Raw genomic sequence first — 14,556 nt, forward strand, 5'->3', positions numbered from 1 at the left:
TAAGTAGCACATTTCCCACTGGTTCACACAAAAGTTGTAGTCAGAAATCCACAGTTTTTCTATTGCAAGGGTTCTTAGAGGCTGAAGATGGAAGACTAAGCAAGGTCCTGTAAGAGTCCACTTTTTTGTAGATCAAACACAGACATGTTGTGAGGCTTTGCTCAAATGGTCAACTAAAGGAAAGGATGGGTAGCTGGGCTTTTAACTCAGTCAAATCTTCCTGAGCGTTTTCTTTATGCTACTTACTACTGTTGTGAGCTTGAACCCCTCCAGCCTTCATTTTCTCCATCAAGAAAAAAGGAAGTTATACCATGTTTGACAGTTATAAGAAGTAACTGCAGCAACACACAATGAAAAATAGTTCCCAACCTTCCCCAAAGCTGGTGGTTGATAGAAAAGAGTACCTACGTTATAAATTCCCTTTTTGTGAAATTATTGTTACCCATAGACTCTGATCTCTCCTGCTCTTGCCATCTTTTCAGACAATTGTGATGACCCATTGGTCTCATTCCTCTCACTGAAGGCATTCTCCAGCTCCTCACATCTTACTGGAAGTTCCAGCCCAGCTCAACTCAACTGGAGAATGGGTAAGTATGGTTACTAAGCCCTAAATCCATGTGTTAGATGAGGATGTTGTGAGTGCTTTGGAGAGAGGAAGTACTGTCTATACAGGGATCACATCCAAAGTGACAATCCACAAAGAAATCTGGGAGGATAACTCAATAAAAAAAGACTTCCCTCTATGAAATAAATAGTTAACATGTTCCTCAAACCCAATGATTCACCAAAAAATTATTGTTGTTGTTGCCATTGTTGTGGTGGTTTGAGGTGCTGACCCTGGATCCCAGAATGTCATGCGTGTTATGAATATGATCTCTCATGAGAGCACATTAATAACATGTGAAATTTTTTGTGTAGATTTGTATGTGTTCATGCACTTGTTTGTGTATAGACACTGTATGTGTATGTGTATAGACATGTGTGTAAGTCTGTGTTGTGTTAGGGGCAAAGGACAATTTTGAGTGATGTTTCTTAGATGTTATATACTTTTATGAGTGTAGACTTTGAACTTTTTCAAACGTACTTTATTTGGAATTCCTTAATGCTTATATCTCCCTTCCAACCCACCTACCCTAGATAGGAGAGAAAAGAGTTAATGGGAATGGGTGAATCAGACCTTTTTAGACCCAGTTCCTTGGAGTGATTACACTCTTCATAGTCAGCATTTCTGCAGACACATTAAACAGCAAACAAGCAATTCAGCAAAGGTGATAGCAACTGCAGCAGCAGGAACCCAGAACAACATCTGGTACCCAGAACAGCAGACAAAACCTTGGAGTAGTCTCTGGAGTGGTTCCATCTATGAGGGTCTTGAAACAAAGTGATGAATGGCCAAAAAGTAAGAAGCAATGCCAAAACCAAACTGCCAAAGGAGCCAAACCTGTTGGTGTTGGGGGGTGTGTGTGTGTATGTATATGTGTATATATATATATATATATATATATATATATATATATATATATATATATATATATATATGCTCCCAGAGACCATAATAATGGACAAATATCACCTATTCTCTCACAAGTCTGTTTCCCGCAGAAAAACACACAAATCTATTTCACATTTACACTTGGGATCAAAACAAAATCATATTTACATCCACTACATATGAGGAAGAGTGACGCACTAGCCCAGAGCTTGAAGGTTAGGCTGCCCAGATTCTTGACTCTGCCTCCCAGAGCTTGCATCACAAGCATGCAACACGAAACCTAATTTGTTCTTAACATGGGTTCTGTGGGATCAAACTCACACCTTCATACTTGTATGGAAGAACTTCCTCCGCTGAGCTATCCACAACCATGTAAATTTCTTTTTTTAGTTATAGTAAGAAGTATTGGAGGAGATGGCTTTTAAAAGTATTTGTTTTATTATGTACATTTTATTTGCCAGCATAAGTAGCTACCACAGCATGCTTCATGATAAGTTAATCGTATGTTTATTGAGCTATTTCAATACATTTAATTATTAATTTATTTTTATATTAATGTTACTATTTAAAGTATATATTAAATATACTTAATAAAAAATAAGAACACAAATAATATGTAACCTTACCAGAAAGAGAGTATTATGAGTAAGTACTTGGTCTGGTAAAATGAGAATGGTTATACTTGATTAGTCTTTAATGCAAGTGAACTTATCCAGTATAATGTTGGATATTTAGCTGTATTATAATCATATTTTGATAGATTTTTTGATGTATAGAGAATGATATAGCAAAATAAATTATTTGTAGTAAAGACTTTAACTTATAAAATTCTAAAATTTGATTGGTATTATAAACATTTTCTCCATTAAAAAATACTTGAGAGGCATGTCTATGGAGAAAAGTACTTGACACACAAGCATAAAGGCAGGAGTTCAGATCCCTAGAATCCATGTAAATGCCAGAGGGTATGGCAGCTGCCTTCAGTCTCAGCATTCAAAAGGCAAAGACAGGCCCCACATAGAGAAGCTGGCTAGCAAGCCTAGTTAAATAGTGTGTTCCTGGTCTACAAGAGAGCTTGCTCCAACAGGTAATGTGAAGAGTAGCTGAGTTTACTTTCTGCTTCTGTGATAAAAGCAGTGACCAAAAGCAATTTAGGAAAGGAAGGGTTTACTCAAGCTTCCAGATTACAAGTCATCATTGAAGGAAGTGTGGGCAGGAAGTCAAGCAGGAATCTAAAGACAGGCATGTTTGCTGTTCTGTTACCTCTAACCAAGGATCTCACTGCTAAGGAAGTTTAGCAGAAATCAAGGAGGAATGGCATGCTGTATAATGGTTTGATTATCGGCTTATCAAGCTTTTTAATACAGTCTGGGACCGATTGGCCAGGAGATTAAGTTGTCCATAGTGAGCTGGGGCTTCTTACATCTATTAACAATCATGAAAATCCCTTTAGTCATACCTTTAGGCAAAACCTAGTCAATCATTCTAGAATCTTTTCTTAGGTGACTCCAGGCTATGTCAAGTTGATGATTAACTTAGAGCAACACTGATGTCAACTTTGGACCAGTTTACACATAAACAAGTACATACACTCACACACATATACACTCACACTCACACCTCCATACACAAACACACATGTGCATTCACAAGCACACACATATACACACATCATATACAGAAATGTATATAAATTTATGTATGCAAGTGTAGCAAATCACTGGCCTCTCATTCACACCAACTCGTCTCAACTGAACATCACATGGAAATATTAGGCTGACTCTCTTGTATTTTTCTATTTTGATTTATCTTTACATTCTGGAATGCATTTTAGTCAGTTATTGAATTTTTGATATTTTAACCCTCAATGAATTTAATTTGTTAACACTTTATGAGTTTGAATCCCCATCAATTCTGTTTTATAGATTTGTTTATACTTTTACAGTTATATTTCATGTTATATGTTCTAAGCTAACTGTCATAAATGTATCTGTAGCAAAGAGTCACAGTCATAATTCATTTGAGGAAGCTATCTAAGAATATATATATATATATATATATATATATATATATATATATATATATATATATTTGGTGGAAAAAATAGAAAATTGCTTTTACATTGAACATGAATGTTTTTCTTATAATTATTCTGAAACAATGCTATACAGAAGTTATTTATTTTATCATTTATAACAATTTAGGTGTTGGGGAGAATCAGTTGTCTGTCGTCTTATACCAAAAACCTGAATATCTGTAGATGTTCTAGAATTGAGTCCTTGGGATGTCAAAGTGATGTACTATTCTAACAGAAAAAAAAAATCCCGTCATTGTATAGTAGAGAGAATATTGATGTAATGCCTATACTAATACTGTCTTTGATCAATCTTGTAAAATTAGTACAAAATATTATTAATTGTTTATGTATATTATCATATTAATCCATAGAAAAGTTAGTGTAAGATATGAATTATAATGCCTTCCAATAGAATTTCTGGACTCTATTTAGGGAAATAGCATGTTTGCCTAACATCTTATAGTAAGAAAAGGAAAACACTTGGGTTCAAAGACAAGTCAACAAAATTCAGGATTCCTACTTATTACTGCTCTAACAGTAGCTTGATTCATTAACAAAAGTGGGGGATAAATGGAGTAGGAAGAAAGATGGCTTACAAATTCATCAACCAGAGCTCACATGCCTGCTATGACACTGTGGTCTTCCATCGGCACTGGGATGACACTGGCTAAGCTTGCATTTATATATTTGGCACTGTTGGATTCCTGTCTTGCAGTATTATGTGCAGAACCAGGCTAGAAGCCCATGTTGAGAAGAGCTCTACCACTGCAGCACAGAAAGCTGGGAGTCAAGCAGGGAGGTCCTATTTTAATTTCAGGAAGAAACACATGTTGAGACTTTTATTTATTTATTTATTTATTTATTTATTTATTTATTATTTTTGAGACAGGGTCTCTCTGTATTAGTCTTGCTGTCCATGATTCGCTCTTTAGACCAGGCTGGCCTTGAACTTATAGCAATCTGCCTGCCTCTGCCTCCTGAGACATGTTAATACAGCTCTGAAAGTCCTTCCCAAGACAAGTAGTCTCATCTCTACTCAAGTTGTCTTATCCTAGGTCAGCACTGTCTAAGAACTCATTTTCCACTTCTGTGGAATCTGAGAGTCTAATTTTAGGCCAGTTAGCTCTCTACTAAACATATATTGGCTGGAGACAGTATATATGCAACGATTAATTATAACCATCTCTTTCTGTCTTCATGGGAATACTGAGTCTGTGTATTCTACCTCAGACCAGTGTGTTTGAGAGAGAAGACAGACTTCTTGCTTCTCCTTGTTAGAGTCCTATCTGAGAAAATGAAGCAGAAGCTGCAGTCATGAAGTTGAGGTGCAGAGGATAGACGTTTCCCTACAGTCCAGTCGGCAATGTAATGCCAGGACTCTTCATTCACAGGGTCTCATCTTCCCTTTGAGAATAGCTCCCCACCTCTCTCTCTCTCTCTCTCTCTCTCTCTCTCTCTCTCTCTCTCTCTCTCTCTCTCTCTCTCTCTTTCTCTCCCGTGTGTGTGTGTGTGTGTATGGGGGTGTGTGCGTGCATATGCATGTGTGTTTCTGAATCACCTGGGCAGCTTTGCCAGTATCATTGCCAAAACCATGAGCCAGATATTTTGTCTGGATATTGATCAAGTGAAGGTACAAAAAGTTTCTCTGGGGTTTAAAAATGCAACCAGAGCTACAAGCCAAGAGGTTAGGGCAATTAATGAATAGGCAATGTTACCGTGACTTTTCAAGAGTATCTCTTATGTGCTAGGCACTCTGCTAGAACCTTCACATATGATTGCCCAAAACAGAGAGAAATATTATTTATAGAGTTGATTATTTGATGAGATAATTCATTTAGCTAAGTGCTTGCTTCACAAATATGAGGACCTGAGTCTATTACCCATATAAAAATCCAAGACCAGGAATATACATAGTAGCCTAAGCATTGTGAGTGGTAAGTGGAATCAGGTGAATCCCTGAACCATGCTGTCCATATAATCCAATCAAACTAATGATCTCTGAGTTCAGTGAGAGAACCTGCATCAGAAAAAAAAAAAAGGTAGAGGGGCTGGAAGGATGGCTTAGCGGTTAAGAGTACTTGCTTGCTCTTCCTGAAGACCTAAGGTGTTATAATGCGTAACTCACCACTACACAGCTTCCGTGGCTATGATTCAATCTTCTGGCCTCCACAGGCATGTAACACTCATACAAATATCCACACACAGATACATACAGATAAATTTTAAAAAATAAAAACAAGTATTTTTTAGTAATTAGTTTTCATCCCCTTTGGGAGTGAAAACACATAACCCAAGAAATCAAAGAGCTTAAAATATATGTACATATGAATGGGTAAAGTAATGATTATGTCTATATGCAAACATATAAGCTCAACATAGGAAATGTATCCATATATGAGTAGACAAAGTAATGAATATGTATATATGTAAATATATATGTTCAACTTAGGGAATGTATAAACATATGTTATGATTACATTAGTATAAATCATGGGAGTATGGTAATGTTGTGGAAAACAAATTTTGTTCTGTGAATGGACAGACAAGTGTAAAATTTAGCAAGCCAAGAAGAAGCTTCTCATCATTAACTGATATTTACAATTGTAGAAAAATGATTGATTTTTCTTAATCTCAGATTAGAATCATGTCCTGTCTATAAACTATTAAGGGTCCAAAAAAATGAAAGACTGTGCATCACTTTTTTACATGGAGTCCTTTAAATCTCCCCTTTCATTTTATGACTAGACAAGCATTAACTATATCATCCAAAACAGAAAGTTCCACAGGTACAAAATGATGGTAACACAGCCTCAAACATATTGATGAACTTCTCCATTAGTATTGGATTGTGTGTCTAGGAATTCAGTCACATTGTAAGCATATGTAAATATAACTGCAAAACAAAAAACAGAAGCAACATGCTACATCCCTAGCAGAAGGTCTTGCTGCTGCACCACATAGTACATCAGCCACCTTCCATGTAGGAATTATCCTTATCCCCATTTCCAGTGCAAAAGACCATCAGCACAGGGTGGAATGCCATGGCCACACCAAAAGATCATCAAGAAGTCTCCTCCCACATCCTCACTTTACCAAGGTGTAGCCTTGACATATCTCTCTTCAGAGTATTCTCATAATTTCAATAATGTTCAAAGAAATAGATGTGTATCATTCTTATTACCTCCAATATTTGCCTCATGGTACTATTGAAGCATAAGTAACAAATTAATTGTATATATTAAACTACGTGCTGTGATGATTTGACATCTATGTATATTGTAAATGGTTAGCAGAATCAAGTTGATACAGCCTTCACTACCTGTACTCCTTTTTGATTGTATGAATGTGTATATATTAGTCTTCTCAGATTTCATGTGTATAGTAGTAGATTGCCATGAACAAGTCACCACATTGTGCCACTGAAGCCTCAGAATTATCCCTTTGTTTCAGCTACTGCATCTCCAGCTAAGTCCTGGATCTCACTTTGCAGTGAAAATGACCTTGAACTTCTGATCCTCCATCTTCTAGTGTCATGATTCCCATAACACAATATAACTGCAGCAGCCTATTTTAGTTAGCTACATTCATGTCCCTCCCTTATGTCTCCACCCAATACAAAATCACAGCCTCTTCTAAATATCTAAGCACCAGTTTTGACACATGCACATTTACAAATAAATACACTCAAACATAGCCATCTTTTCTGAATTAGATTTAAACTCTTAGAGATTGGAGATTAAGATACACATAGAGTTTTTCATTTCCAAGGACATGACTTAAAATTGCTAAGCAATATATAGCTGTCAGAGTATGATGTTTGGTCAATTTAGAGCCACAAATCTCATATAGGTATAGAATGACCACATCAGAGAACATCCAACTCATTAAGAAGGGAGCTGAGTAGACAGAAAAGTTGTACAAGAAGGCTGAAGTCTTGATAAACTAAAGGAAAAGGGAAGTGTTATAATAAAATTGCAAGTAGATGCAAAACTAGTTAATGTCTGTATTCATTAGTATTTTCTAGAGAGAAAACTATGTAAATACATTTAGTAACATACATTTACACATGTATATGGTCATAAATGTGAGAAATAAAGTAAACACTTAGACATATGATAGATGATACAAATAGCAGGAAGAGGCTCATTGTGGAAGTTGGTCATGTGGACATGGAAGCTGAGAATACCCCATGTGCTTTCTAGAAACAATGGAGCCATGGGAGCTGTTGCATTTCTTTGAGACCAAAGCTCTGAGAACACAGAAGGCTGTTGGAATAACTCTTGAGCTGAAGCTTGAAAATGGCCAACTACCTCTGTAATTCTCCAAGCCCAAAGGTGTTTGAGCCTGGAATCCTGTGACTAACAAGAGAGGGCAGTGTCTCAGCCCTAGAAGAGGGGGCAAGTGTATCCCTCTTCTCTGCTCTGCCTTTTCAATTTTATCGGATTTTTCCAAGGATTGCATGGTATCCTCTCACATGGAAGATGATTGATCTGTCCCACTAAGTGCAGTTATTAAAAGGCCAGTCTCTCCCAGAGACATATTCACAGACAGAACCAGAGACAATATTTCTCCAGCTATCTAGGTGTTCCTTAACTAAGTCAGACTGACTCTTGAAACCAACCACCATCATATCTTATGTGATGTCATAACTCTACAAGGCAGACATTCATTAGCTAGCATGTAGCTTGCTGGTATTTGAAAAGAGTAGAGGATATGGTTTGCACAACTTAATAATCAGGAAGGAGGTGTATTATAAAAGATCCCTGGGTGCTACTCAAGGACACACTGTTCTTCCTTCAACTTCTGAGATATTTTAAGGTTTCTTAGCGTAGTCTATTCATTCACTTGTGTTCCTGTCACAGGAATTAAAAATTCCCTCTGTGTGGTACCATCTAGCTTTCCAAACAAATGTTAGGGATTTTTCTTTTGTTTTCCTGAAGATGAAACTCATGTTGTAAAAATCCAGTATCAATGAAATTCTCTTCTGCAGGCTGTGATGTGCTTGGTGGTGGTGACTGACATTTCTTGGGATGATTTGAAGAAACATCTGTTCACTACAGTCAGGGCACTTATGCCATTCCAAGAAGAAGCCCTATCTAGCCTAGTTTAATGATCCATTGAGTTTATTGTGGTTAATTGAAGGAATATGGGTGAAAGTCCACTTACAACAATATGGTTGACTCATTATCAATCAGGCACTGAAAAGCCCTGCTTTAACCCTGAGACAGATCAGCTGACTCCAGAGCCTTCTCTCTCTAAACAATTAGAGTTGGTAAAACACTTGTAAGGGGGCTTATGAATATTGTAGGCTTTCAGAACTTCATGAGATGTGTGAGTTTTGCTTACTTACAGAGTCTCCTAAGCCTGCCTCCTACATCCAAGAAGGATATTTTAATTCAAAGAGAATTGTTATTCTATAAGCCATGTCCTTGCACTTGGATTTGCAGAGCCATTTCATATGGAGTGAGAAATAATCCTGAAAATCTTGCCCATGATTTACAATGTTCGAATCCACTGGCAACCACATAAAACCCACCATTCACTGAACATGTAAAATATTTTCTCTGCAATGTATCACAGCAGAATTGAATATATTTAAGTCTGACTACACACAGGAATAAAGTATACCGCTGATAAATGTACATCACCAGATAATGAATTTCCAAAGTGAGAGAGAGGCTATAGGAAGGCTCTGATACAACCCCAAGCCATACAAGTATAATGGCAATACAAGTTCAACTGGTGACAAAATAGCTTCTTAAAACATAAAAGTAATATAAAATAAAAATAGCACCCCTAATGCAATTGTTGTGCAAATCAGGATCCGGCAACATAGCCCAGGAGCTGAGGAACAAGTGGCTAAGTTCTTCTTTTGAGATATGTTGCTAGCTCCTCAGTGGAGGGGATTTAGCAAATGAATTTTATTCTTTCTCTTCCATGGCCCCTCAAGCCTTCACCTTATCTCACACAAAAAAAATGAAATGAAAGAAGCACTAATCACTTCGAAAAGACCTGCAAAATGCACTAAACTGAAGTCACTGGCCACGAATTTAGGCAGCCAAGTCATTCTATTTAATTATGGCTTAGGTAGGATCTCTGTGAGTCAGATGTGATGTGTTTGTGGCTTTAAATTGGGGGATTAAGTCAGCAGGGATTACTCAAACACTGTCAACAGGAAATTCAGGAGCTGTTATCCTAGGATCAAACTGCCCAGATGTGATTTAGAACTTGACAATTAGGGGAGGCACTTAATCTACCCTGTGTGATTAAAACACAAATGAGCACAGAGGTCTTAGAACCCAGAAGAGGAAGAAGGCTCATGGCTCTCTTTCCTATGAAACAGACTTCAGAAATAATAATGGTTAACATTCTCCCTTGAAATTTTAGCTCTTCTTTCTCACAGGAATGTATGTTTTTGAGATGTTTGCATTTAGAAGTTCAAATCATAGACCTCTGCCATGACAATTTTGTTTACATAGAGAATTTGGTTATTTTCTATCAGTATATTGTCAGCTTCCAGAGTCCAAGGATGAATAAAAAGCCTTAGTTGTCTTGGCTCCCTATTTTCACACAGAATATATACATATACCACACCACACAAAAACATAGACACACAGACATGCACCCCACACATACACTATAAATCATTTCCAACACAATACACACACACCAGACACAGCACAAATACCAGACCACACCATACCACACACATACAAGCACACCACACAATGTATACAACATATACACAGACCACACACATATACACATGCCAACTTTCTAAGATAATACTAGTAAATAAGAATCCATGGATGTCTTGGAAAGTTGTTTTTCATCTTGAATCATTTCACTTTGAAGAGATGAGACTGGAAAAACTTTGAGAATCAAAGTTCATTAGTATACTTAGCCTCAGAACACTGAGGACCCCATAATTGTAGTAACACCATGTCTGCTTGCTTAAGGAAAGCTCCTGGCTCCCGTATAGACTGGAGGAGCCTGCATGATGCAGATTTCATTTGTCTTAAGCAGGTTCAAGATGAAGGATGTAGCTCAGTTGCTAAAGTACTTATAACATGCAGAGAGGGTAAGGTTCACTTCTTAGCACTGAATAATGAAGTGTGATAGTGTGCCTGTAATTCTACCACTGAGGATGGAGGTGGAAGCTAGAGGACCGTAAGTTCAAGATCATCCTCAGCAACATAGACACTACAGTCCCTGTCTCAAACACTAACAAACAAAAGAAGAATGATCTAAGTCAAATTTGTAGAAATTGGTAAACCTAGTTCTTCTTCATACATCCATCTTCTCTCAGGTTCATCTCTGTTAGCACTTTCCTGTTACCCTGCCCAACTGCCTGTAGGCAGAGCAAGCATTGGTAGTTATCTCTTCTCTTATGTCTCTGAGGATGAAGGCAGTTTCACAGCACAAGCCTGCATTCTGCCAGGATCTCCAGTTCCAAGGCAGAATCAGGATAATCCTTGATATAAAATGCACATCTGCACAGCTGAGATCTCTCCACCTGGATATCAGTTAGCAAGGGACCCACAGACAAAATCACCTGTTGGTATCTGTAAGAAGGGAAGGCTGGTCCTGTGCTAATTGGCTGTTCTTGGGGAAGGAAGCTATAGTGTGGCATGGCTCGGGCCCTTTGCTCTGCTATTCTAATTACCGTATCTGTGGTGGAAAGGGAGGGAATGCAGCAAGGCTGGCCCTCCCTGAAGGTGTTCCCAGGCTTTTAAGCTTATTTATTGAAAACTTGCATCAGTGACACTGAGATATAGATTTTTAATTCTTTTTGTTCTCTCAATCTGAAATCAGATCTATCTCAGATCCACACTCTGGGCTGCGACCTGGGCCAGCTGATCCAGATGCTGGTACTCTATAGCCCATATTTCAGTCAGAGAGTGCAAGTACCACCCAATAGGCTGCACTGGGTTTTGGACACACTGCCCAACACCACTGGACCCTAGGGCTTTCTGTCGACTGGTGGGTGGTCTGAGGTCAGATTTGCCTTTTCTTCTGGGTTTTCCCCTGGGCCAGCTGATCCAGATGCTGGTGCTTTATTACCCATAGTTCAGTCTGGCATACAGAGTCCAAGATAGAGAGAGCAGCTGCAGCTCGCAGGCAGGTAAGCAGCCAGTCTCTGAGAACTGGGCACCTGACCTCTGTCAACAAGTTGGGTGGCCTGAGGTAAGACACAACTGTACTTTGTACTGTGTGGACACCTCTCACCTAGGGCTTTCCCGGTCTTGTGGTCTGTATTTCTAAGCCAGGTCCCTAGGCTCTGTCCTGCCTTTCAGACATCTGCTTGGTTAGTGCTGCCATCTTGGATTTCCTCATGTGTAAGAAATTTTAGCTTTCATTTTATCATGAAATCAATATTTTAAAATATTTCTTCACATTCCTTTCCTTTCCCCCCTCACTTTCTATTCCCTTATGCTTTTTCTTCTTTCTTTCTTATTCTTCCCTCTCCTTTCCTTCCTTTCTTTGTCTTTTTGGCACATGATTTACTCTGCAGTGATGCCTGACCTTGAACTCATTGCCATGCTCCTGCTTCAGTCGGTGTATTAAAATTTATTTCCCTATATTAAAAGGTATGCACTGCAGTCAGACCTATACAGGTACTTCTGTCTCCCTGTCAACATCTTTCTGAAGCTAAGAAATACACACAAACCCTGAGTCAAGGATAGCACTGTTCTGCAGAGCACAAAACAAAGTTACATATCTTGTTGGTCTTTGTATGGTTGTGTGCATGCCTCTGTGTGTGTGTTGTGTGTGTGTGTGTGTGTGTGTGTGTGTGTGTGTGTGTGTGTGTATGTGCTTGTATGCAGATGTAAGTGTGCTCATATGTATTTGGAGGCCACAAAACAACCTCAAGTGACATTCTTCAGGAGCCAACTTCTTTATTGTTTAAGACCGAGTTTCTCACTGGACTTGAACTTAAATCCTAAGAATTTTTCTGTTTCTAAATTATTTTACTTATGGATGAAATTCAATAATTATAAATAAATCAATTATAAACAAATAATTAAAATCCACCAAAAATGTGTTATGCCTGAACACTACATATCAGTTGGTGTGTTGATTTACTAAATTAAAATGTGTGTTCATGTGAAGCAATTTACTGCAATTTGCTCCTTCTTTCAACAATGTGGTTCTCAGGATTTACATCAGGTGGTCAGGCATGGGAGTAAGCCCTTTCCACACTGCTCATGTCCTCAGCCTGAGATTGTCTGGGGATTAGATACAGGATGTTCCTCTGCCAAAGTAACCCCAAGGAGCTGGATTTCTCTTAACTGTGTTTGAATCCTGATTGTCTGATGTTTTAAACTTTCTGCATCTCTTTCTTCCAATATGATAGGAGATCGATGCTATTTCAATCAACAGAAATGATTCAGGGAGTAAAAGCAGACTGAACACAGTAAGGTCCAGTCTACAATAGCTGCACCACAATAAGTATGATTCCTATCCACACTATGGAGTAGCTCAGTGTTACAAGGGCACCATGCAATGGTGCAGACACAAAACATCTTTCCCAGCAGTAGTTCTAGGACCATCTAGACCTTGTTGACTCTCTCTGTCATGGCGACAGGGAGTCAAGGAGGCAAAGAAGATAACTGGAAGTCTGTTTACAACATTCATTCCTGAGAACTTGGACTTATGATCATAGCTTTAATGGTATGGAAAGCTACACTATTCAGTTGAACCCCCTCCTGGCACACACATACCCCCCTCTCTCTCTCTCTCACACACACACAGAGCTCTCTTTCTACAGAAAGAGTGGAAAGTATCTGTATACTACAGTACCTGCCTTGTTTGTGGCATACCACCTACTAAGCAGAACATATTTCAGAGTAGATGACAATCATGGGCCTCTGTCTTTCCCTGCTTTGAATGTTATTTAGTTGGTGTAAATAATAAGAAGCTTATCAAACAAGAATAATAGAGACTAGCTCATATGGGAAGACCGTCCCCACAATCTACATTTGTCGTAAGGTCAGAAAGGTTTCTGCCTTCTTTCCCTAGCTCCAGTATCAACATATTTAGTCCCATATGGTGAGGGACTTTGCAGTGGGGACCAGGATACATAAAGGCCCCAAGCCACCAAGCTGAGGTGGGAGTAAATGCTCTTCCACTTGCTGGAGGGTAAAATAGAGCAGCATGAGCATAGGCGTGCAAGTCTAAGAAAAAGTTGAATCTATTACATATTCATCCATCCTTAGTTGTACTTTCCCCTCTTGTTCTGAGAAAAATGATTTATTTTCTTCACACATCTGTCCATCTCATAAGACACTGCAATGCTCCTCACCTCAGGTTCCAGAGCATTTGAGAATCCAGCAGTCAGTGAAAGTTTATACTGATCTGTTTATTCCTACTTGGGAAGGAGACAAAAACCTTAGGTCATGACTATTTTGGTTCCAGGAAAAATGAATATTGATTATCTATAAAGTTCAAATTTCATGAATAATCTGGGAGCCAAGCAGCTGTTGCAAAGTCTTTGCATGTCTTGGTACAGAGGGTGACATATGAAATGTGCCAGGCCTCCTCATGCTCTGTGGTTATGTATAAACCAGTCCCTGCTCTGTTCCCTATGCATGGGCATGGGTATTTGCATAACTGTCTGTTTCTCACCTTTCCAGGCATGGTTATTCTGGCTTCCGGTTTAAGCTTTACTGTCTCTGTTTTTGAAAGACTTTCTGAGCAGCTCCTAAGACATTCTGTCCCCTGTGCCCATGTTGTAACTTCTATCTTTCTCTTGTAAAGGCTCTCCACATATTTTCTTTGAACTTTCTTTTCCTTTTACCCAGCATTCTCCTTGTGGAGAATAAAGGTTTAATGAATAAATGATGCCCAATGAATGTGAAATATTCAATTTATGTGTTCTTTCAGCTGTGAGCCCTCAGTGAGATATGGGTCTCCTGGGAGGTTCACAGTACATATTTGGACAGAGAAAAGAAAAGAGTGAAAGAGAGAAGAATGGGAGAAGGAA

The 14,556-nt window shown here is 38.5% G+C and overlaps 1 protein-coding gene across 4 annotated transcripts in view; it reads left to right on the top strand.

Annotated features, from left to right (window-relative positions):
• Positions 1-14,556, top strand: part of LOC311591254 (contactin-associated protein like 5-1-like) — an 869,459-nt gene that overhangs the window by 199,420 nt on the left and 655,483 nt on the right. For all 4 annotated transcript variants that reach the window (XM_084770689.1, XM_084770692.1, XM_084770691.1 and 1 more), the window contains exon 2: positions 483-587. In XM_084770689.1, coding sequence (XP_084626815.1) covers positions 483-587 — 105 coding nt within the window. The remainder of the gene's footprint in view (positions 1-482; positions 588-14,556) is intronic.

This window comes from Acomys minous (genome assembly GCF_964271855.1).
Source record: "Acomys minous genome assembly, chromosome: 1".
In the NCBI taxonomy this organism is placed as follows: domain Eukaryota; kingdom Metazoa; phylum Chordata; class Mammalia; order Rodentia; family Muridae; genus Acomys; species Acomys minous.